The sequence below is a fragment of the Seriola lalandi genome, unplaced genomic scaffold (assembly GCF_002814215.2).
Source record: "Seriola lalandi dorsalis isolate HSWRI2012SDOR001 ecotype SW California unplaced genomic scaffold, Sedor1 jcf7180002054394, whole genome shotgun sequence".
Taxonomy (NCBI): domain Eukaryota; kingdom Metazoa; phylum Chordata; class Actinopteri; order Carangiformes; family Carangidae; genus Seriola; species Seriola lalandi.
In genome coordinates this window covers 179,054-199,902 of record NW_019524947.1, presented here as the reverse complement: position 1 = coordinate 199,902, position 20,849 = coordinate 179,054, and the positions used below count along the sequence as shown (strand labels likewise).

The 20,849-nt window shown below is 38.0% G+C and overlaps 2 protein-coding genes across 4 annotated transcripts; one reads left to right on the top strand and one right to left on the bottom strand.

Annotated features, from left to right (window-relative positions):
* Nucleotides 1-702: 702 nt before the first annotated feature.
* On the bottom strand, nt 703-6,512 carry uchl1 (ubiquitin carboxyl-terminal esterase L1 (ubiquitin thiolesterase)). 2 transcript variants are annotated; one of them, XM_023409482.2, is made up of 9 exons: nt 6,408-6,512; nt 6,305-6,316; nt 5,687-5,815; nt 4,704-4,845; nt 4,184-4,269; nt 3,459-3,506; nt 2,938-3,007; nt 2,789-2,847; nt 703-1,799 (listed from the first exon to the last, which is right to left on the bottom strand). In XM_023409482.2, the coding sequence occupies exons 1-9, from the start codon at nt 6,438-6,440 to the stop codon at nt 1,716-1,718; spliced, it is 663 nt and encodes a 220-aa protein (XP_023265250.1). In that variant the 5' UTR covers nt 6,441-6,512; the 3' UTR covers nt 703-1,715. The 2 variants fall into 2 exon arrangements, with proteins under 2 accessions (XP_023265250.1, XP_087031042.1); XM_087174916.1 differs by lacking the exons at nt 6,305-6,316; nt 6,408-6,512 and adding an exon at nt 6,263-6,281.
* Nucleotides 6,513-11,546: 5,034 nt separating this feature from the next.
* Nucleotides 11,547-20,639, top strand: anxa5b (annexin A5b). Of its 2 annotated transcripts, XM_023409517.2 has the most exons (13): nt 11,547-11,695; nt 11,965-12,008; nt 15,574-15,658; nt 16,085-16,179; nt 16,549-16,662; nt 16,764-16,854; nt 17,799-17,878; nt 18,179-18,229; nt 18,950-19,043; nt 19,138-19,233; nt 19,349-19,407; nt 20,009-20,131; nt 20,224-20,639. In XM_023409517.2, the coding sequence occupies exons 2-13, from the start codon at nt 12,006-12,008 to the stop codon at nt 20,284-20,286; spliced, it is 954 nt and encodes a 317-aa protein (XP_023265285.1). In that variant the 5' UTR covers nt 11,547-11,695; nt 11,965-12,005; the 3' UTR covers nt 20,287-20,639. The 2 variants fall into 2 exon arrangements, with proteins under 2 accessions (XP_023265285.1, XP_023265284.1); XM_023409516.2 differs by lacking the exons at nt 11,547-11,695; nt 11,965-12,008 and having other exon boundaries at nt 15,565-15,658.
* The last annotated feature ends 210 nt before the right edge of the window (nt 20,640-20,849 follow it).

Genomic DNA, 20,849 nt, shown 5'->3' with positions numbered 1-20,849 from the left:
ATCTTCCTCCTGTTTCAGCCCTTCACAGCTGAAATGCATCCAAAATCGGTCAGGATGAGCCACAGGCCGTGAGAGCCTTAGGATATTAACCACTTCATCACCTCATGTGACAGAAAGTATGAATGAGCGTCAGCTAAAATGTTGTTGGGGAGTCAAGAAAAGAATATGGGTTTTAAGGCAAGAGCCTGAGAGGTTTAGGGCCACAACTATAGTTTTCATAATCGATTCATTGTTTAGTCCATGAAATGTTAAAAACTGTCCAGAACCTAAAGATATTCAATTGATTGTTATATAACACTGACTGCTATAAGTGAAAAACAGCTTATTTTCTTTCATTTGAGAAGCTTAAACCGGAGAACATTTGACCTTTTTTGCTTGAAAAATGACACTAACATTATTGATTATCAAAATAGTTGGCAATTAATTTTCTGTTGATCAACTAATCAATTGATCGACTAATAACTGCAGCTCTGGAAAAGTTTACATGCAAAATATAAAATCAAAATAACTAGATCATATTGGGAAAATAGTTTTTTGTAATTTATTAGGTGTATTTAAAAGAACTCAAAACACTGACATCCATCTTGGAACATCTGACATCGCATACTTTAAATCCAACATAGGTTACTTGACGTAGATTAGAAGGCTGGTGCACAAGCAGGATTCTCATTGTTCTAATACAAACAGAGCAGGAGACACATACAAGTTTAATGGTTGCTTTATTGAATTCCCACAGCTGCATCACCAGCAGAACTACAGCAACACAGTATTTTGGAAAGTGCAGAAAGGTAAACAATTTGAGCACAACCTAGACATACAGTACTAATCACCCTGCACTGCACAATAACAACCCAACATACAGTAGCACTTAATTTGGATGGTCCATAATTTGATTGAATGTTTTGTATTTTTTGTGTTAAACTTGCACAGTAACAAGTGCATCTGACTATTTGAGCTTTTGTGGATTGTTGACAGTGACCTAAATAAAGACGATATCTGTAATCCACCACTATCACTTCAATCGTGTACTTTAAATTCTAACTTCTGGCAGAAAACTTCAGTTTCTCCGAAAAATGTCAGTGTGACACCCAAGAACACGACTCAAAAGGTTGCGTGCATGCTCTGAACAATGGTTAAATTATTCCTACGGATACATTTGGGCTCTTCTGAGGAATGTCAGATCCTAACAAGCTCAACCACACAGCAACCGAAGGCATTCAAACAAACAGGCAAAAAGTTTCCCTAACCAAGTTTTCTGCCTTTTCCTCCTCACTCTTATTGGCACAAAAGGTATTTAAGCATCAGTCTTTTGAGTTTGACACAGATGCACCAGTGATTACGTACAAAAAAAGTTGCAAAAAAAGATACACACATGCCCACAAGCAGTGGTGAGGTCTGACCTCATATTTTACAATTTTTACTGCTAAATGATATCACATAAAAAGGTCTGGGCAAGCATGTATCAGTTGGTGTTAGCAGAACAAAATGTTTTTTTGTGTGTGTGTGTGTGTTTGTGTGTACATGTGCTAATGCTAAAGAATGCTTTGTTCATGAGATGAGTGTGCAATATGTGGAAACAACATGTGCTTTATAGTGCATAGTGTCTGCAGATGTATGTGTACACAGGTCATTCTGGATGCCTGCTGATTGTGTTTGTCATGTGAATGCTCCAAGACATTTTGGTTTACAATTTGGTTCTGTTTCCAACCAAATATCTAACTGTGACAAAAAGCCACTGCGGAGAAACGTACTTCGCCTTGCTCTCTTTCCATAAATCCACGGCACACTTTGGCTGCATCCTGGACACGATTAAAAAGAAAAACGGAAGAGAAATGAGATAAGTCTATATATCCACTATATTTAGAAATACAGCACATTTTAAAAAGGGAAGTTTAAACTTTGCACTTTTCAAATAGAGATACTAAACTCCTGACACCTGATTAAATTAAATTCTAGTAACCTCATCTGTCATGAAATGAAGCTTAAATTTTTCCGGGGTTTTAAGGCTGGTTTTACAGGCTTTACATTTTATCAACTTATTAGACCGTTCAAGCTGAGTAAAGTGCCTCTGAATGTTCATAATAAAATGTTGTGTATAGCTGAAAAAGCAGGTCCTTAAAATATCATCACATTTCTGATACATCGATAGTATTTGAACAAATATTAATTCAGCTTTCCAGCAAAATTATGAATGTAGGACATCAATTTAAATATTAATCTCAGTGGGTATCTCTACCTTTACTTATACATTTCAGTAGTTCTTCCTTTAAATGAAATACAGTAATTCATCCCAACATTCAATTCTGCATTTTCATCACTAATGCATGTGGAGCCCTCTTGTGGTAGTTTTCTGTGACAAACTAAAAGGAGAAAAGATGCCACATCTGTGCTCAGCAGAGCCTTTTAGAAGACTTCTGCAGCACATAAGCAAATTGTGACTCTAAGAACTTCTGTTCTGGTTGAATTAGTGATATTCATCATGCTTTTCCTAAAGAGATTAAACCTTTGTTAATTATCTAATAATTAACAAACAGACTTGGCTAACATGGCTTGAGGGTTGAAGTGAAACATGACTGGCAGAAAACAGCACTGCTTAAATTGCAGTTAAATTAATATTTCACCAGTCTTTTTGTATGATTCATCCAGGAGATATATTTCAGTGTGCATTAGCCAAGTTTATCGATTGAATCAAGACACTCAGGAACAGCCACTCCCTATTCCAGTCTGATACCATGACTCATCAGAGACCATGAGTCTGAAAAGGTCAGGTGATTATACTTTTACATACCGTTATGAAGGATTCATCTTTGGTGCCTCCATGATTCACTGGTCCATTCATTCTTCCATCTGAAAAACAAATACAATAGTTGGGAATCCAATGACTCTGTCCAATGCAAAATACATACAGGAATGTACATGATGTGTAGACATGCTTACCAAATTCATAAAGTTGTCCATTTACATTGACAAAGGCAATAAAGTGGAAGTTGACTTTGTCGGCTTCCGGCTGTGAAAGTTGAGATATGTGGAAGTAATAATTGGAGTAAATACTGTGATATGAAAAAGCTTCAGAAAAGACAAGCACTGCATAGCAAATATTTGCCATCAACACTACATCTGCTTTAAATACAAAGTCTCTCATCTCTGTTGTACCCAGACTCCAGCTCATGCATGGGATATCAAGAGAGAGGGAACAAGCATATAGACAGAGAGATGAAACTGAAATTTAACTTTTATCAGGTAATTATTTAACATAATTCAATGCAATTCTCAGGTTTATCAATAATGTGTATGAAAATATACTGCAGACTGGAATCTATGAAACAGTGACAAGCAGGGTGACAGCTGTCTCATATGAATGGGTCCAACATGTCAAACATTGAGAGAATGTTGCTGTCTGAAAAGATTATAAGATATCAGTCATTGGTAGCTGTGGATGTTGTGGTTAAGTCTCTTACCCTACACTGGCCCTGCACTGCAACCTCATTGTGAGCTTCAGTGATTGCCTGGAGAAAAAAAAAAAACACATCAATTTAATACTGCTAACCATTGATCATTTTATGCTTTAAAATACACATTCAAAAATGTTTTTAATAGCAACGTGACAAATTAGCAATGTAGCAAGGAAAGCAAAAACACAAGTTCCAAAGACTTTTACAATGTTGTTACTGTATATCAAAGGCAAACTGTCCTTTCTAGTGACAAGGATTTAGCAGTGTCTGCTGCCCCCAAGTGGCCTTCACATAACATGAAGGTTATACAACAGTCCCACAGATTCTAGAAACTTGAGATTTGTTTATTTAAGTTTTTTTTTTTTTAAATGCACTTTTTGATAACTCATAAAACTACCCACTTAGTGAAATAAACTATCATCGTCTCAGATATAATCACATGTTGAAATATTGGTGTGGCACATTTTAAGTATGGGCGATTTACTGAGTTGTGACTATTTTATTTGATATTTTGTGTGTATCTTATATTCTTATTTAAAACAGTATATATCATATACACACACAACCACAAAGAAAAAAAAAAGAAAAGTTTTGATTGTGGTGCAAAATAGTCTTGTAAGATGATACAAGAGACTTTACCCTCTGTTTTTCAGATTTGCAGTACACGCTATGTAATAGTTGAACTTGAAAGTTCATTGCCTTACATATAACAATACATAAAGCAGCATTACCTTGTTTTTCTCCAGATGTTTGGCACGGTCATTGGCAGACATGTTTGCAGTCTCATCTAGAAACTTCTTCAAGGCAGAGTCAGTATCTGAAAACACCAAGAGCAGCATTAGCTTAATCAATAACATGGCATTCATTTATATGAAGTTGTCTCAAATTACAACCTGCCACACCAAATAACTTCATTTTTACTATTCACTTAATTTCTCTTTCCAGTAAAATTCGGTAAATATTTGAGTACATGCATTGTGGCTTCATACCTGCTAACAATATACTTGAATATACATTTATTTTTTGGTTAGAAAATTTGAAAGTAGCCCCCTGGTCACAGTCCTGAGAGAAGCCACTGTATTTTATATGTTGGTAAAATCCCAAACTCAAAAAACAATATCAAATTTCTATTTGATTTTCAGCTTTAGGAATGAGTGAGCAGGTTTGACAACAACATTATGCTTGTTTTATAACCAAATATTAGTTATTGTTCTCACTATTGTAACAATATGTTTTTTCAATTTTACTCACCAAAAGTCAGTTTACTTTTGTTGTTGGCCACAGCATGCAGCAGAGCGACGGTGCCGCAGGAATTGACTACTGTCTGCTTCAGGAAATAAACCTCAGAGTTTTCTGCAACCTTGTCTGCCTGCTTCTGTCTGAAAGACTCATGCTGCCATACACACAGACAAAACACAAGCGTGCCCGCGTACGCACACGCACACACACACACACGGTCATTGTCATCTGCCTGTGAGAACACAACGTGCAGCCAATTCTGCCACTTGCACATGAATTAACAGAACTGGAAATGGCAATCAACAGAACAGAAAAAAATTTAAAATTAATTACTCATTTAAACACAAAAAAATCTCTACTTACAGCTTCTCCAATGTAAGGATTATCTGCTTTTCTCTAGTCTATATCATGGTAAGTAGGGCTGCAAATAATGTTTTTTTTTAATAATCTAATAATCAGCTGATTATCCTCTTAAATAATTGATTCATTGTTTGGTCTGTATAACATCAGAAACCAGTTAGAAATGCCTGTGACAATGTCTTTAGGGTTGTAGGTTATTTTTCTGATGCTCAATAAATTGTTGTAGCTTTACTTGTAAATTGAATTTCTTTGGGTCTTGAACTGTTGATAAGACAAAGCGAGGCATTTGAAGTTTTCATCTTGAGCTGATGGGTATTTTTCACAATTTTCTTACATTTTGTGGACCTATTGAACATTTGATTCATTGCAAAATTAACAAATGAACTATTAACTGTTAGGAGTTAAAAGCCTGTTTGACAGGGTAATTAGATTTCACAGAAAAAAAAGGTAAGCATATGCTGAATCACTTCCTCATTATCCCAGTCTTGCAGCTCTTTCTCCCTCTCCATGCCCTCCCTGCATCTCAGTCTCACCCCACCCCAGACAGCCTGTTTACCACTGGCTCACCCCACCCTCGGGCACCACCACCACCACCACCACCAGCACTACCACTACCACCTCATCATCATTATCACCTGTTGTGTCAGTGGGAAGAGTAGCATCAGGGCACAGCATGGTCTCGGGACGGCGGAGAGTTGCTCACCCTCCAGCCCCAGCACATCTACGAAGCGCCAGCTCTCACCCACGCCTAGCTTGCTCATCATCTGAAACATACGGCGAGGAAATAAACAAAACACGATGCTTTAAGTGGATGTCAAACAGTTGAGGTTACAGTAACGACGTCTATCAAGGACCCCCCCCCACCCCCACTGAGTCTGTTTAAAGATGCTGCGTTGTGTTGGTCCAGTGAGACCACACCCTTTAGCCCAGACACAGGGGGCAGCGCTGTGAAGATGCTGCTGCTCATTAAAATTACATAAACGTTTCTTCTGTTTGTTGTCGCGCCTCCTTTTGATATTACTATTATTATTATTATTATTTATTTTTTTTATATATAACAGTTGAAAATATCACTATGACTGTACTGATATCATGGCCGCTACGTAGTGGCCTGGTGTCGTTTTTTAATGGTCATCTTCGCTAACGGTTTAAATGTTCTCACTAGCTAGCTACTGTGAAACTTACCCGACCGTTGAAACAAAAATATTTACCAATATGTCGACATAACTCTGCGTCTAACGTTTGTTACCCACCTTGTTCAGCATCTGAAACGACATAAACAGAAAAATAGCAGGTGAGTGTGCTACCTGTGAAACCGATTTCAGAAAGTTAATAAAACACAAGTTATCTGCCCACCTCGGGATTGATCTCCATCGCAGTCCACTCCATTTTTGCAGTGTTTTATTGTAGCTCTGCAAGTTCACGTTGTCTTGTCTGTGGGTTTTAGCAGCTCTCAGTTGAAGTAACAGAGCGTCCCCGTACTTTATGCTGCCGGTCATACCATCTTACCGGCAGACAGGGGGGTGGGTTCATATCAAATTACCGGTGGTGTACAGATTTAGCTGTGTTATTGAGAGATATTGATATGATTCAAACGGTAGGTTTTACATGCTAAACATTAAGATATGTAGTGACACCTTAGAAGGAATTTCATCTTTATTAAAAGTAGATTTACGTTAAAACACACCGCTAAATGTGAAATCACGCTGGTTAAATCAAGTTCTTTCTAGAAAGAAAGGTGTGACGTATTTATAAACAATGGTTTCTTGTAATGGGTTAAACATCAGACTTTTGGATTCACAGTTACTTTTACACAGGCGTGTAGTGCTATTTATTTCAGTAACGCTTAAGTTTCACATTTTCCAAGGTTGTGTAACCACTGTGGCAAGTTCACACACATCAACTATAAATTACCATGCAATCAAACATTAGACTGCTGCAGCTCATTTATTTACAAAAAGAATGGGATAGGCAGGCTACAGTAATACTGCAAAAAAGGGTTATGTCCATATTGTCTCAATATCTAGTTATTAATCAAGTGACTATTATATGGCTTCTTGTAAAATTAAATTTTCCACCTTTTTGTACATAATTACACCTACATTTTTCTTATCGCAGTGCACGTGAATGAAATGCTTACTAGAAATTCAGATTCAACTTATAAAACCATGAACACAGTGAAGGACTGGTCATTTCAAAATAGTTAAATATCAGTGTTTGTCAGTTATTTAAAAAAAAAAAGAAAGAAAGAAAATAATTGAACCTTTTGCAGGCAGAAGAGTGTTTTCTACAACTGTCTCTGTCACTGCAACAATCCACTTTTGCCAACTGCCTTTAAAACTCAATGTTACTTCCTTGTAAATTGATGTACAGCTGTCTACTCCAGGATTGTATATTTAAGTCACAAACCTTTAGGTCTATGCCAAGCTTTGCCATAGTGTACCCTGAGGCTAAAAACAACCAATAAATTACAGACTGCAGTTGCCAATTGTCACCTTAGGGTGCTGCTATTGTTCCAACAGTGAGCATTTCACTGTATGTAGAGCATTGAGTGCAGTTGTAAAATCCACATACATTCAGGCACTTGTTACTCAAGAGGTTTGCACAGTTTGTGAGAATTTGACTGTTCATTGCCTGCAGTTACATACCGGTTGGTTAACACCAGTTATGGTGTCTGCCAGTGGGATATTACTTTGCGTTTCCTGTTTTCCCAGTTTTTTGCACCTGTTTGTTCATGTCGTTGCTTCTGTAAGCACCGATCTGATTTAACACCTGATGGTTCTTGTTGGTACCTATCCGTGTCAGTGGGAATAAAAGTGTATACTGTGGTGACCCCTGCTGTTTGTGTGGCAGAGGCCTAAGCCTTATGCAACCTCATCATCAGTGCTTCCTGGTGGCACCTGGGCCCGGTGTTCACCAGCCTGTAAAATCAGGTCACTGTCACTCATTCTCTCTCTCTCCCTCGCTCTGCAGGCATTCACGCTGGCAATGTGATGCCGTTCAGTTCCCTTTTTTTTGTTCCTGTTTGTTTATTTTATGCACTTTGCAACACACACACACATCGGTTTACCACTCACACATCATGCACTTCACACTGATCTTACTGATATCCAAACTCCACGATTTGCAGCCATTTGTTAATTATACTTTTTGATTGATTTCTGTTAAATAAACTACTTATTTTTGCTTCTTAAAATGGTGTGTCTCCCTCCTTGTCATGACTGTAAGAGCCAGGCTGTGAAAATACATAAATGCTCTGTGTGCATGGGACACACATGGGTCTTTTTTAATTTGTTTTGGCTATGTGGCTTTCCACTCTTCCTTCCTCCTGGTGGCACTATAATCTGCACAACTATGTTTCACAAGTATGGTTATAGTGATATGAAGAGTAGTGATAGTGAGAGAATTGGTGTGAATAAATTATACACTTGTTTTATATTAATTTTTTTTTAATTTTGTCTGTTTTGTTTTGTTATTGTTTGTTTGCCTTCTAAGTGATTATTGCATGCCTGATATTCCCAAAAAGAGCATGGACTCTTAGGTTCTTATTGTTTTATGATATACTGTAAACAATGCCTTTGAGACCATAACTTTAAAAGCTTTTCAGATAAAACATTTGTGATACATGGAAGTGCAGCAGCTGTAATTTGATCATGTATAACTTAAAGACTATATTGTATAATGTCACATATTAATTGTGTCACTAGGCCTTTTTGAGATATTTCCAAAATGCATGCTAGTAGCAGAAAAGCTACAACATGCCATGCTGAGATATCTTTTAATCAGACATGAAGACAGACGGTCCAACAAAGTATCGATCATACACACCTTCAGGGTGTGTTTGTGCGTGGTGAGTGTGTTTATGAGAGTGAGAGACAGAGTGAGATAGCCCACAGGCTATCTCACTCTGTCTCTGTGGGCTGATAGGTTCATAGGTCAGAGGGATATGGGTAGTTGGTGATTTATTCTATGTGTGTCTATTTGTCCATCTGTTTGTCTGAGTGTTTAAATGGTACATTCATAGGCTGGTTTAAAAGGGGTAAGCAACAGTGAGACAGTGTTCTATGAAAATTGAGGGGAAGAAGACAAGCGAGACAAGAACTCTTATTTTTGTCTTCATTTTTGATTTTATTTTGAATGTGGATTAACCACTCAGAGAACAGAGCACACTGGTGAGTCATCATCTCAACAGATATGTAGTCACTCTCTTCAGACAAAATTATTATTAGACCTGTTGCTTTGATCAAGATCTTTGCTCTTAAAGAAACTTGATTGTAGCTATCTATTATAGGTTTCTGTTTGAACAGCTGGTAAAAACAACATAGTCGGTGCCAATGAGGTTCATGGAATAATTGTGGTCCTCAGAAGATAAAGAAAACTAAATATTCACCTGTGGAGACCTGGAGAAAGTTATTGTGCATCACCAGCAGGGTTAATGGTGGAGAGTTCACTTTTCATCTCCCAGTCAACAAAGAAACCGGTTCACACCTGTGCACACCAGCATGCCTATCCCAGCACAAATTTTGGAGGTGAATGGTGTGCCTCCTTTACCAGCAGGCTGGGGATGGAGCACGGTGGTGTATTTTAGTCTCTTTGTCTCACTCAGCATGCTGTTAGCTCTGTTGCTTTGGTTTTTACTTGCAGAATCACAACGCTACAGATACAGAAAGTGACAATGCACTGTGACCTTCACCTGCTACCTCAAAACGGATTATGTGTGAATGAGCCTGGATGCCTAATGTGTGTGTTTAGTGGATATTTAAATATTTAAAATTTTCCATCTGTATAGTTTCAGAATGTTTGAAATATTTTTAACCAGTGTAAATGATAAAAAATAATGCAAAGGTAGGTCATGTTTTCAGAGGAGGGTTTTAAACTACATTTACAGCTGGTTTCGATTATTTGAGCACAATTAAACTGTATCAGACACAAATTATTACTTAAAGTGGAGCATTTTCATATGTATTGACATGTTTAAAAAAAAGATGTTTCATTTATTGCTCTTTCAAAATAAAAGATCATCCATCTGCTTTAAAAGTCTGTTCTGTGAATTAAAAATTTGAGTAAGCCTAATCTTTTGTCAAAATACACACATAACTATATGTTTGCTTTTAAAATATTAAACACACCCTCTGTCTTCTCCCTCTATGTCTCTCCGTCTCTCTCACTATGTTAAGTGTCTTTGTTAGAATTGATCTGTAGCTCTCAGTTCAGTTACTTGGTGATTTATTGACATGGCATGTAGATTCCATACATGCCAAAGCAAAAGGGGAGATAATGGATAGCATTCATGGTAGAAACAATGCAAATCAATATATTTCTATGGTGACATTCTTTAATGAGTAGGCCTATGTTTTGCCCTTGTGATAACAGTTCTGGTGTCAGTCTTACCTGATGTCACCTGATGTTTATATTTAATTATTATGACTTTGAATTATTGGTACATAAACATTATTATGAACTTTAAACAACACTTTAGATTCTTTTATTACAAACCTTTGGTGGTGCTCTGGCCCTTAGTCTATCTATCTATCTATCTATCTATCTATCTATCTATCTATCTATCTATCTATCTATCTATCTATTTATCTATCTATCTATCTATCTAATTACAGTCAAGTCTCAGAAATAATCCAGTGCTTTAGTGAAAAACTCTGTTTGGTGCAGTAATCTCAATTATTCCTTGATTTAAACTTTATTTTTACCTTATTTCCTTGACCTAAATAAAGTTGGCAAGTTATACAGCCAAAACTAAAACAAGAACATAACTGACCAATTGATCTGTATCTCTGTCTTCGGTATATATGCTACATGAATGATTACAATCTGTAGTTGTATTGCTTAGATATTTTCAGTATGGGTCAACAAAAGAAGTTGCTAGACATATGGAGTATGATCATAGTCTTTGACTTGTGGGTGTTAACACAGCGTCTGTCCTGTTGTCTGCACTGTGATTGGATTTACTGAACTATGTACTTTAAAGCTACACTAATCAATATTTTGATATTAACAATGGATCAAATAACTATGTTTGATGTGAAAGGGGTCACTCAAGTGACAAACCCACAGATAATTATTTTTGCAGCTCCTCTCTGCTCTATGGATCGTTTCAGTGTCTTTCAGCTTATTGGTTTGGTTTTACAGCCTTCAACTTTAGTGGTTTAGTTCAGTCTCAGCACAGTCATCAGAACTGTTTCTGACTGTGGCTTTGGGGTCATGACAGGAAGCACAGATAAAACTCATTTTGATATGATGGCCTCAGGGCCATCACGTTTAAATTAATTACACCTGTGCTTTTCCTGCTGTAGCACGCCAAAGTGTCATTTACGAAAAAGGGAAAAAGGTTTATAAAACCACAGAACAGTATCAGACGACATCCATTCTGCTGCTACCGAACAATGTAAGATTATGGTGAAAAAATAAAGCCTCAAAACATCAAAAACAACATTTCCCAGAGTGCTTCGGGAGCAGGGCTGTGCTACAACTGGGTGTGGCGCACACACGCGCACCAGTCACACACTCACGCGCAGCGAGTTTTTTCCGAGTGTGTCTTCTCGCCGTCCTTCTTCTCTTGCTCTCTTCACTCTCTGTCGGTTCTCTGTGTGTCTGCTCCCTGTGCTCCATCTGTCAGCTGCTGCTCTGCGGTAAGTTACACCACATCACCGGAGCACTTTCAGTTTGTCGTTTTAACTTAAGTAGAGAAGTTCAGCAGCATCAGGTGAGCGGGGACAGCCGGGGTCTACCTGTTGACAAAAGACGGACATGTCTGGTCCACGGAAGTTTGACAGCTACTGTTGAGAGAAATGAAGAAAACTGATGAGAAACACAAGTTAATAACTGGCGTTTTAAGTAAATACTTGTGCTATGCAGAGGGAGATTGGTATTTGTCTCAACGTTTTTCTCTCTTCAATAGATCCTTTTCTTACCGTTGAATAAACCTACAAGACTGACGAAATGGTGAGTCACTTTCACTTCATACTTTTTTCTCTTCTCTCCTCTTCAGACTTTATCACTTGTCAGCCCAAAGAAACACGACAAACTTCATATTAAACGGATGACAACAATAATTCAACTTCAAAATAGTTTTTGTAAAAATCCGTTATTTATGCAAATGTATGACTCACAGCTGTTTTTACCCTGTGAACTCCAAGACAACGCCCACTTTATTCCACATTATATAATGCTAAGATATTTCATCTGACTGGTAAGGATAAGTCAATTACAGATGGATATTTATTCGCTCTGGATAAAGTTTAGATATCTTTCCACTTTCCACTAAACATAACAGTATCTTTTGTAAGTTGAATCAATGACAGAACATCTGTGTAAAATAAACCATGTACATGCAACTGAATAAATACTGTGACTAGTTTCTGTAATTCTGTGTAGCTTAACAGAGAATTTGTCAAATGGACTCCTTCACTAATTATGAATTATTAATCTTTAAATGTGCATGTGTGGATGGACTTGTATTGCTATGTTTGTGAGGACCAGTTAGAGGACATGTTGGCTGTTTATTACTTCAAAATGCAGTTTGAAGATAGTTTTTAAGGTTAATGTTAGGATTAGGTTTTCTAAAAGTTGGGGTCTGGCATTTAGTTGAGATTAAGTTTAGGGTTTGGGGCTACAGAAAGTATTACGTCAGTGAGGGTCCTTGCAAATATAGAAAGACAAGTGTGTGTGTGTGTGTGTGAGCGTGTGTTAAGTGCGCATGTTTGTGGGGCTGTGAAGAGTTTTCTTCTGGGGAAGTTGGGAAGTTTAGTGTATGACTCATATGGGCTGTATTCCGTTCGGGTGGGTCTCTCCAGCTCTCTCTCTCTGTTTAATACTCCCATTTCCACGTCTAGTCTGGAGTTAGAAGCCGGCCTCCCTCTCTTAAAGGGGAATCGGTTCTTTTTTTGCATGTCAGGGTGGAGTTGGTCGGTTAGCATAAAAATTCTGTTTATATTCATGACGACAGTCAGTCGTGATGATTTGACGCTTCTGTAGTCTGCAGGCAGTTTACTCTGGGGTTATAAACCAAACTCACAGTGGTCAGTTTTAATAGGACTAAGATCTAACTTGACTTAAAAGATAGATCTGGTGGTAATCTGTTTTTCTTGTTGTCAGCAAATCCAGTGAAAAGACCAACAATGAATTGATCTTACTAACAACTGTTGTCCGTGTAGCCGGAGCCTGATGTGGCATATTCCTTTGTAGCGCAGAGTTCAGCTGTTAGGCAAAAACTATTAAAACGAATCAGTGAGCCAGACCTTTACACGGGGGGACATGGTTAAGGATGCTGTAGTTTATTCTGAGTCAATCCCACATTACTGTGCACAGCCCTGTAGCTGTAAATACTAACTTGCACCTGTATTTGAATTGTAGCTTTGTATTTGCAGCTGAAAAAAGTCCGTGACAAATGCACTATTCACTCCTGTTTGAGTGACATTTGCTAAATACTACAGTGCCCAGCTGTTTTAGGAAGTTACGAAGCTTTTTTTTTTAAAACCTGCTACTATATATTTGTGACATATTTAAAGCTTTAAGTCTTCAATGGGAAAAATGGGCTTGGTACCACGGCTGCAGGATTTTTGGAAAACTGAGGTCATAAATTCAGGCAGCCTCCTCCCTCATTTAAAGAGAACTGAAACTCTTGGAAAATTTAATGTTCATTTGTATTAATTTTCATATTATACAAATAAAGATCCACTTTGACAAGTTTTAAAACATATAACAATATTCGGCTTTGAATAATGATTTACGCCCTGTCCCTCACTGAAGAATCCAGAATATATGAAAATGTAAATATTGATCATTTGAAAAGTTTAACTCATAGACACAATACATCTCCTCCTTCACTAAAAACTCCATTATTAGTGTACCTACTGTATTTCTTCATTTTTTTTCTGCCTGGAAATTGTCAAAGTTGAGGACACTGAGTCTCTGCATTTTTGTATCCAAGTTTTCTGCAACCCACTATGTGTAACTTTAAATTATGAAGTGTAAACTGCAACTTGAATTAAACTAAAATAATACAGAGGACATGATCTCTTGGTTCTCATCGCAGTCACAGTCCTGCCTATAGGTAAGGGAGTGGTATAGAGAGACACATTGTTGGGTTTGGTCATTTAATGGGATTTGTTCACAATAAGAAAAATATTGAACAACACCAGCCTCGTTTTTTAATCTGCGAAGGAGTAATATTCACATTCAAGCTCTGTTAACAGTTAACATTAAATTAAATTAACATTCATTATATGACACTATGATAGAGGACTTCATACAAGAGTGACTACATGGATTGTGTACTGTCTCTATGGTAACCACAGTCCATGAATGTAGGAGGAGAATGATAAGACCTGTGTGATGTCACTGCCTGTGCTCTAAAGCAGAGATACCATTGTGACAGCCTCTGTACATAGGGTCAACATACCTCCATCAGAAGCCCCCCCCACCACCACCTCAGTCATGTCTGAACAAGCTCCACAGGACTCGGCTGTAGCGGCTAGAATCGGTGTCTTACACTCCAGTGGGAATTATCTGCATTGTGTTGTGTTGTCGTCTAAATATCTCCTTGTTTATCCAAGCAGCCATCTGCTTGATTAGATTTTGTTTAGCTTGTGGTGGTGAGTGTGTTTCTGAAAAAGGCAAGTGTCAGCAGAGAAAGACAGAGTCCTGGTTGTTCTGGTTTTTAGGGTTAAAATTCCAGAGACATTCCCGTGGTTTTCCTCTCTAAACATTTCTCCCCCTGAAACACGAAGCAGCCGCCTGACTATTTTGTTGCTAATATGTCAGAGTTTTAGGGAGTGACCGCAGTGACTGGAGCATTGTCACGGTTGTAAACACTTACTAAAATCGATCTGAAAGTTAATGTTTTTTCAGCCTTATCACATTGATACAATCTTCAGTATCAGTCAGGCTGCTGTTTAGAAATATTTTTTCCACACTGAGAGAAATGATTAGCCAGATAATCGGACTGAATTGCCATTTTGTTTCACTTCATCCTTCACATTTGAACCACCGAATAAATTTGAGGTATGGTTGACAGTTCCAAGGCTAAAGAATGATGTGAGAACATGCTTTTGATGAAATGGGAATGTGTGAATAAAGTGGTTTAATGAGATATCGTGTGTGCACATCTGAATGGATTCCATGGAGCTGCAAGTCGTCACGGCATTAAGGTTGTTTAGTAACCCTTAGCCCTTAAGGGAGGAAATCTTCGATGAGTGTCTCATATTTGATATTTGTATCTCAGAAAAGGATACAGTATATTCTGTTATTTTATAAAGGGGACATCTTTGATCAGTGTATGCACAAAACAAATCTGAGACTTCTTATTTTAATCTAAGCATAAAGGACATAAAGGACACTCTGCCATGATACAAAGGGAGAAAGCCAGAAACAGAAGTGTCTGTGGGGACACAGTATCAGGCTGCTCTACAAAAACAAATGTTTGTATAAAAAAAGACATGAAAAAGACATAACTTTGGAAAATCTTCGCCATTATAATCCTCCTTTGTGCACCTTTACCATGTTGCAGGCCAGCAGAGGAACTGTGAAAGCCAGCGGAAACTTCAAAGCCAGTGAGGATGCTGAGGTCCTGCACAAGGCCATGAAAGGGCTGGGTAAGCTGATGTGTGTGTTTGCCTGTGTGTACTGTGTAACGTTTCTGCTATGAGCACAGTGTTATCTGATACGCCGAAGGCACGTCAGTCTGTAGTACTCCTACAACAGACCAATGAGAGAGTGTTATTTGAGGAGTTCCTGTCTGAACAATTACTGTAGTAAACGCTGCGGTCTGTGTTGAGCTCCGCCCAGACTGGAGTGAGTCATAAACACATGAGCAAAGAGCTGAAACTTGAGACGCGACACTGTGAGCATACACACATGCTGTCTATACGTATGAAGGCTGTAATTATGTGGGTGAAATACTTGTAATCAAGCGTATACTTATACAGTATGCTCATTGTTATGTAATACGTATATCGTGTGAGAATAATTCTAAACAAACACTCACAGCTGCTGAGTAACCTTGGTGCTTGTTGCCATAGGGACTGATGAGGATTCCATCTTGCAGCTGTTGACGGCTCGCAGCAACGCCCAGAGGCAGGAGATCAAGGCCACCTACAAAACTCTGTTTGGAAAGGTAAGAGTATGTATGTCAAGAATTGAAGTTCAAACCCTCCTACTTCCTCACCTCCACACACTTTTCATGTTTTGCAAATGTGGCATGGACTGTGTGTCAGAGGCTGGTCAAGCTTTTCATTTGAAGCCTACTGAGGTCTTTGAAACTACTGACCACTCACAATATCAAATCTCCAACTTGTCATGGTCAAGCGATCAGCAGAAACACACAGTATAAATTACATAACAGGGTTACACACTAACCGTAGCAAAAAATAATCCAGCTGCACACAACAACCATAAAAATCCTTCACTGCATAACGTTGCGGTGCAGTCACACATTTATGCTGCACCAGAACCAACTAAAGAACATTTTGTATCTGCATGACAGGATCTGGTCAGCGACCTGAAGGGAGAGCTCGGAGGCAAATTCGAGACCCTGATTGTGGGTCTGATGACCCCACCCATTGCTTATGATGTGACATCACTTCGCAATGCCATCAAGGTAAGTGCTACAGTTACCAGATGTGTACAGAAATGTTAGCAGACATAGCAGCTGGAAACTGAATTGTGAAGTCTGTGACATTTCCCCCCTTTCACCTGTAGGGGGCAGGAACAGATGAGAAGGTGCTGGTGGAGATTCTTTCCTCCAGAACATGTCAGCAGGTGAAGGACATCATCGCTGGTTACAGACAGGGTAACGCACACACACACGCTCACACACACTAACACTGGATGATAAACTCACCTGAGATCGTAAACATGTTGATGTTGTTGTTTATCCTACGGTCATATTTGGTTTAACTTATCATGATCAGTGATTTAACTAAAACTTTAGTCTGTAACTGTATTTAATACTCATAAAATGTTTTTTAATCTTAATTTTTTATCTATGACATTAAATATACAAGACAAAATAAGTAAAAAAGTCAAAGTTGTGAAAGAAAATCCTCAGTTATTATTTTGAATCAATATAACAGTCAAAAACTCACTTTAAACTAGTGAGAAGAACACAAAATACAACGATCTCTCATGTGAAGCAATCAATAGTTTTTTGACTTTGGCAGAAAATCGTGTGTTCCTGTTGTTCACAGTAAAATTTCCTGTTTAGACACTATCAGTGTTGCGTGTGAAGCGCATGTAAATGGGTCGGTCACAAGTTTATGGTTTCATCACAGTTTGCAAAGATGGTTCAAGAGAAGCTGCCAGTCGTAATTATTAACTTAGAGGGAACCCACAAACTGAAGTGAAGTACTTTTCTTCCCATGTACTGATGTTTTTCCTCATAGTAATTATATAGTTCTTGTGGGTATATTTCATATATATACATAAAAAAAGTTGACCGGATCAACAGATGTTTCTGAGTTAAACAAAAATTAAATGGAGCTTGAGCTTAGATTTAGAGAATGCAGAAAAACAGTCTAATTTACAGTAATTTTGTTATGTTTTAGGTTTTCAACATAAATGTAACAGGTTTTACAACAGTACGTAAATATGCACACAATTGAGTTTGAGTGAGAAAATACAGTAGTTTGAAATTGTGTGAGTCAGCAATTGTAAAAGAGTGTTACAGAAATCAAGGAAACCTTTTTTATTTTTTTTAATTAAGACTACATGTGTGTCTTTACCTGTTTCCCTCAGAATATGACGACAACCTGGAGGAGGATGTATGTGGTGACACTTCAGGTCACTTCAAGAGACTTCTGGTTATTCTGCTGCAGGTAAACCTCTCCTCTTCCTCTTATACTGAATTTTATCATTTTAATTCCTCGGATGTTTCCTCATTGCAGATTATTGAGATTTATAATGGTGTTCCTCAGTTCTTGAATTTCTATTTTTATTGAGTCCTTTATTTATAATATGGTCATATATTGCTTTGTGCGTGGATATAGGAGGGGTTATTGTTTTTATTGTGTAACGCACTTTATGTCACATTGTGTTTGTATGAAAAGTGCTAAACTTACAAAGTCTGATTGTTTGATTGATTGATTAATTGATCGAAATGTCTTGTCTCTCCCTAGGCAAACAGGCAGAAGGGGATCCAGGGGGGAGAGATCGAGAATGATGCTCAGGTGAGTCAGTTGTTCATTGCTGGTCAGTAAACATTTCTGCTTTCACCATCAATGGTGTCTTTGTGTTTTTGTCTGAGGGTGTGACTGTCACATGTGTTTGTAGATAGGATCTAACTGTTGGGCTTTGAGCAAGATGAGAAGAGTGTTTTATGAATGTGACTGTTGTGGAGGTGAGGGTTGCAGTTTGTAAAAGTGGTGTGTAATGATGTTGTGACGCCCTCTAGTGGAAGAAGCAAGTAAAAATGCTCTCAAAATTTCTAAGTTGAATTTAAAAGATGTTAAAAAGGCAGAAAAGTACAATCATTCAGTTGTGTTTTTTTTTTAATCAGTAGTAACATTGATCGTTGCTCTTTGACTTTTGCATCTGCGTGTATTTTGAGTTGTCAGGTATTTCATTTGCTGCTTTAGCCAAAAACATACGTTACTATCTGGTGTCATCTCCACAGCCCTAGTGTGTATAATATGCTCTTCATTAAAAATCTTTAAATTAGGCCTAAATATTAAAGTTCATCTTTTGTTTTCAAGTTCGGAGTCAAGCCACGTGAATGACAGCACTTGAATTCATTTGAACTCTTTGGTAGCTGTGTAGTGGTCTCTGACTGGTGAAAAATAGAAAGACTTTGACATGTAAAATTGGTGTAATGCTTCTTTAAGAGTCTCTTTTAATTGCTTTTTAAAGGACAAACGAGGTGTAACAGAAACATGTTTCTGTGGTTTTAGGCCCTCTTCAAGGCAGGAGAGCAGCATTTTGGCACTGATGAACAAGCATTCGTCACCATCCTGGGCAACCGGAGTGCTGAACATCTTAGGAAAGGTGTGTATGTGTGAGAGACAGTTGACAGGTGCTACTGTAATTATTTTGCACTTTCACATAATAATCTGACTAATTTTGAACCTGTGTGTTTCAGTGTTTGATGCTTACATGAAGCTGTCTGGATTCGAGATGGAGGAGAGCATCCAGAGGGAAACATCTGGAGCCCTGAGAGACCTGCTTCTCGCCGTGGGTATGAAACAAGTCCATACTGCAGATAGGTTCTGCCTTCATGTCTTTTAAAAGGGTGTTGACCTATAACAACCATTTTTAAATTGTTGCCTATCATTTCTGTTTTTTCTCTAAAGTGAAGTGTGCCAGGAGCGTTCCAGGCTATTTTGCTGAGACCCTGTACTACTCCATGAAGGTAAAACAACCAACAGCTGTGGATTTCTGAATATCACTCTGGGCTTAAACTATTTCTCAAAAACACATCAGCCTACTCCTGATTGATGCTTTTATTCAGGGGATATTTTATTGACACGTAAGCTTAAATTTTCCTTGTATAGGTTTTGCTTTTATGTTAAAAGGGTTTAATGTGCAGATGGTCATGATGAAACTAAACTTGATGATATTAATACCTTCAATAATAGAAAGTTAGGCGAGAAGCCAAGGAACAAATGATTTGTTTTATGGTGATGATATGAATCCAGGTGCAGATTTCTACAGTTATTTTAAAACATTTTCACTATTTTTTTCATGTCTGTCATTTTGATTCAGATCTAATTCTATTTGCAGATGATCAATTTTTAAACATTTTCATTTAATCATTAAGTAGAAAATTGTGCAGCCATGACATATTTTTGCAGCCTCTGAGAGCTCTCTGTGTTAAATTAGATTTACGTGACCACCCTGTGCACTGTGCACTGTAAAGAATCAGTGATTTCTAAAAATGTGATGCTGCTATCTAATATGCTGTTTATGTTTACAAGACATAAAGTGATGATATGTTTATGCGTTTGTTGCAGGGTGCAGGTACTGATGACAACACCCTGATCAGAGTGATGGTGAGTCGTAGCGAGGTGGACATGTTGGACATCAGAGCTGAGTTCAGGAGGAAGTTTGCTTGCTCTCTGCATTCAATGATCAGGGTATGTTCAATAAACTGCACAACACACACTCACGTGTATTTAAACCTTTTTTCCCGTTCTTAAATTTTACTGCATGTGTGTGTTTGTTACAGGGAGATACTGGTGGTGACTACCGTAAGGCCCTACTGTTGCTCTGTGGTGGAGATGACGCGTAACCATGGCAACAAGCAATAACAGGAACCACACCTGAAGTGCCTCTCCTCTAAGTGGGCCCTCTGGGCCGTCAGCTCACAGAGACAACAAGTTAATACAGAGTCAAAGAACTTTCTCGTGTGTGAGACACAGCCCATCAGGTCTTTTTAACTATGATTCCAAATTTTGTCTTTGAAAGGTAGCTAACAATTTTTTCATGTACACATTAATGAAGCTTTTGGTCGACTAATATCTTCATTATAAATAATGTTTTATCATTTATAATTCCAAATCATCTGACTACATTCATTTTTGTTTGCACTTTCTATGGCAGAATCAATATGCAATAATAAATGTTTCATTTGATATAGTGCAAGACTGTCATTTTTCTTTTTCTGACACTGTCCTGCGCTGTGCGCCAGTTTCTGTGGGACACGCACTGACCTGTCTTGGCCACTAGAGGAAGCTAGAGCAGCTTTAACGGAGCTGAGCTGCTGCTGTTGAAGTTTAAGGCACCAAAAAAGTACCTATGCCATCACTTGACCTACTAATAGAGAGTAACACCTAATTTAGTCATGTACTGAAC

Excerpts from the sequence above, each read along its gene's own strand:
- anxa5b (XM_023409516.2), top strand. The coding sequence starts at position 15,565 with ATGTTGCAGGCCAGCAGAGGAACTGTGAAAGCCAGCGGAAACTTCAAA. Across the intron at positions 16,663-16,763 it reads CACTTCGCAATGCCATCAAG|GGGGCAGGAACAGATGAGAA; the intron begins GTAAGTGCTACA and ends TTTCACCTGTAG. Across the intron at positions 18,230-18,949 it reads AGATCGAGAATGATGCTCAG|GCCCTCTTCAAGGCAGGAGA; the intron begins GTGAGTCAGTTG and ends CTGTGGTTTTAG.
- uchl1 (XM_023409482.2), bottom strand. The coding sequence starts at position 6,440 with ATGGAGTGGACTGCGATGGAGATCAATCCCGAG. Across the intron at positions 4,270-4,703 it reads CAAAAGTAAACTGACTTTTG|ATACTGACTCTGCCTTGAAG; the intron begins GTGAGTAAAATT and ends TGGTGTTTTCAG. Across the intron at positions 2,848-2,937 it reads TGGACAACTTTATGAATTTG|ATGGAAGAATGAATGGACCA; the intron begins GTAAGCATGTCT and ends TTTGTTTTTCAG.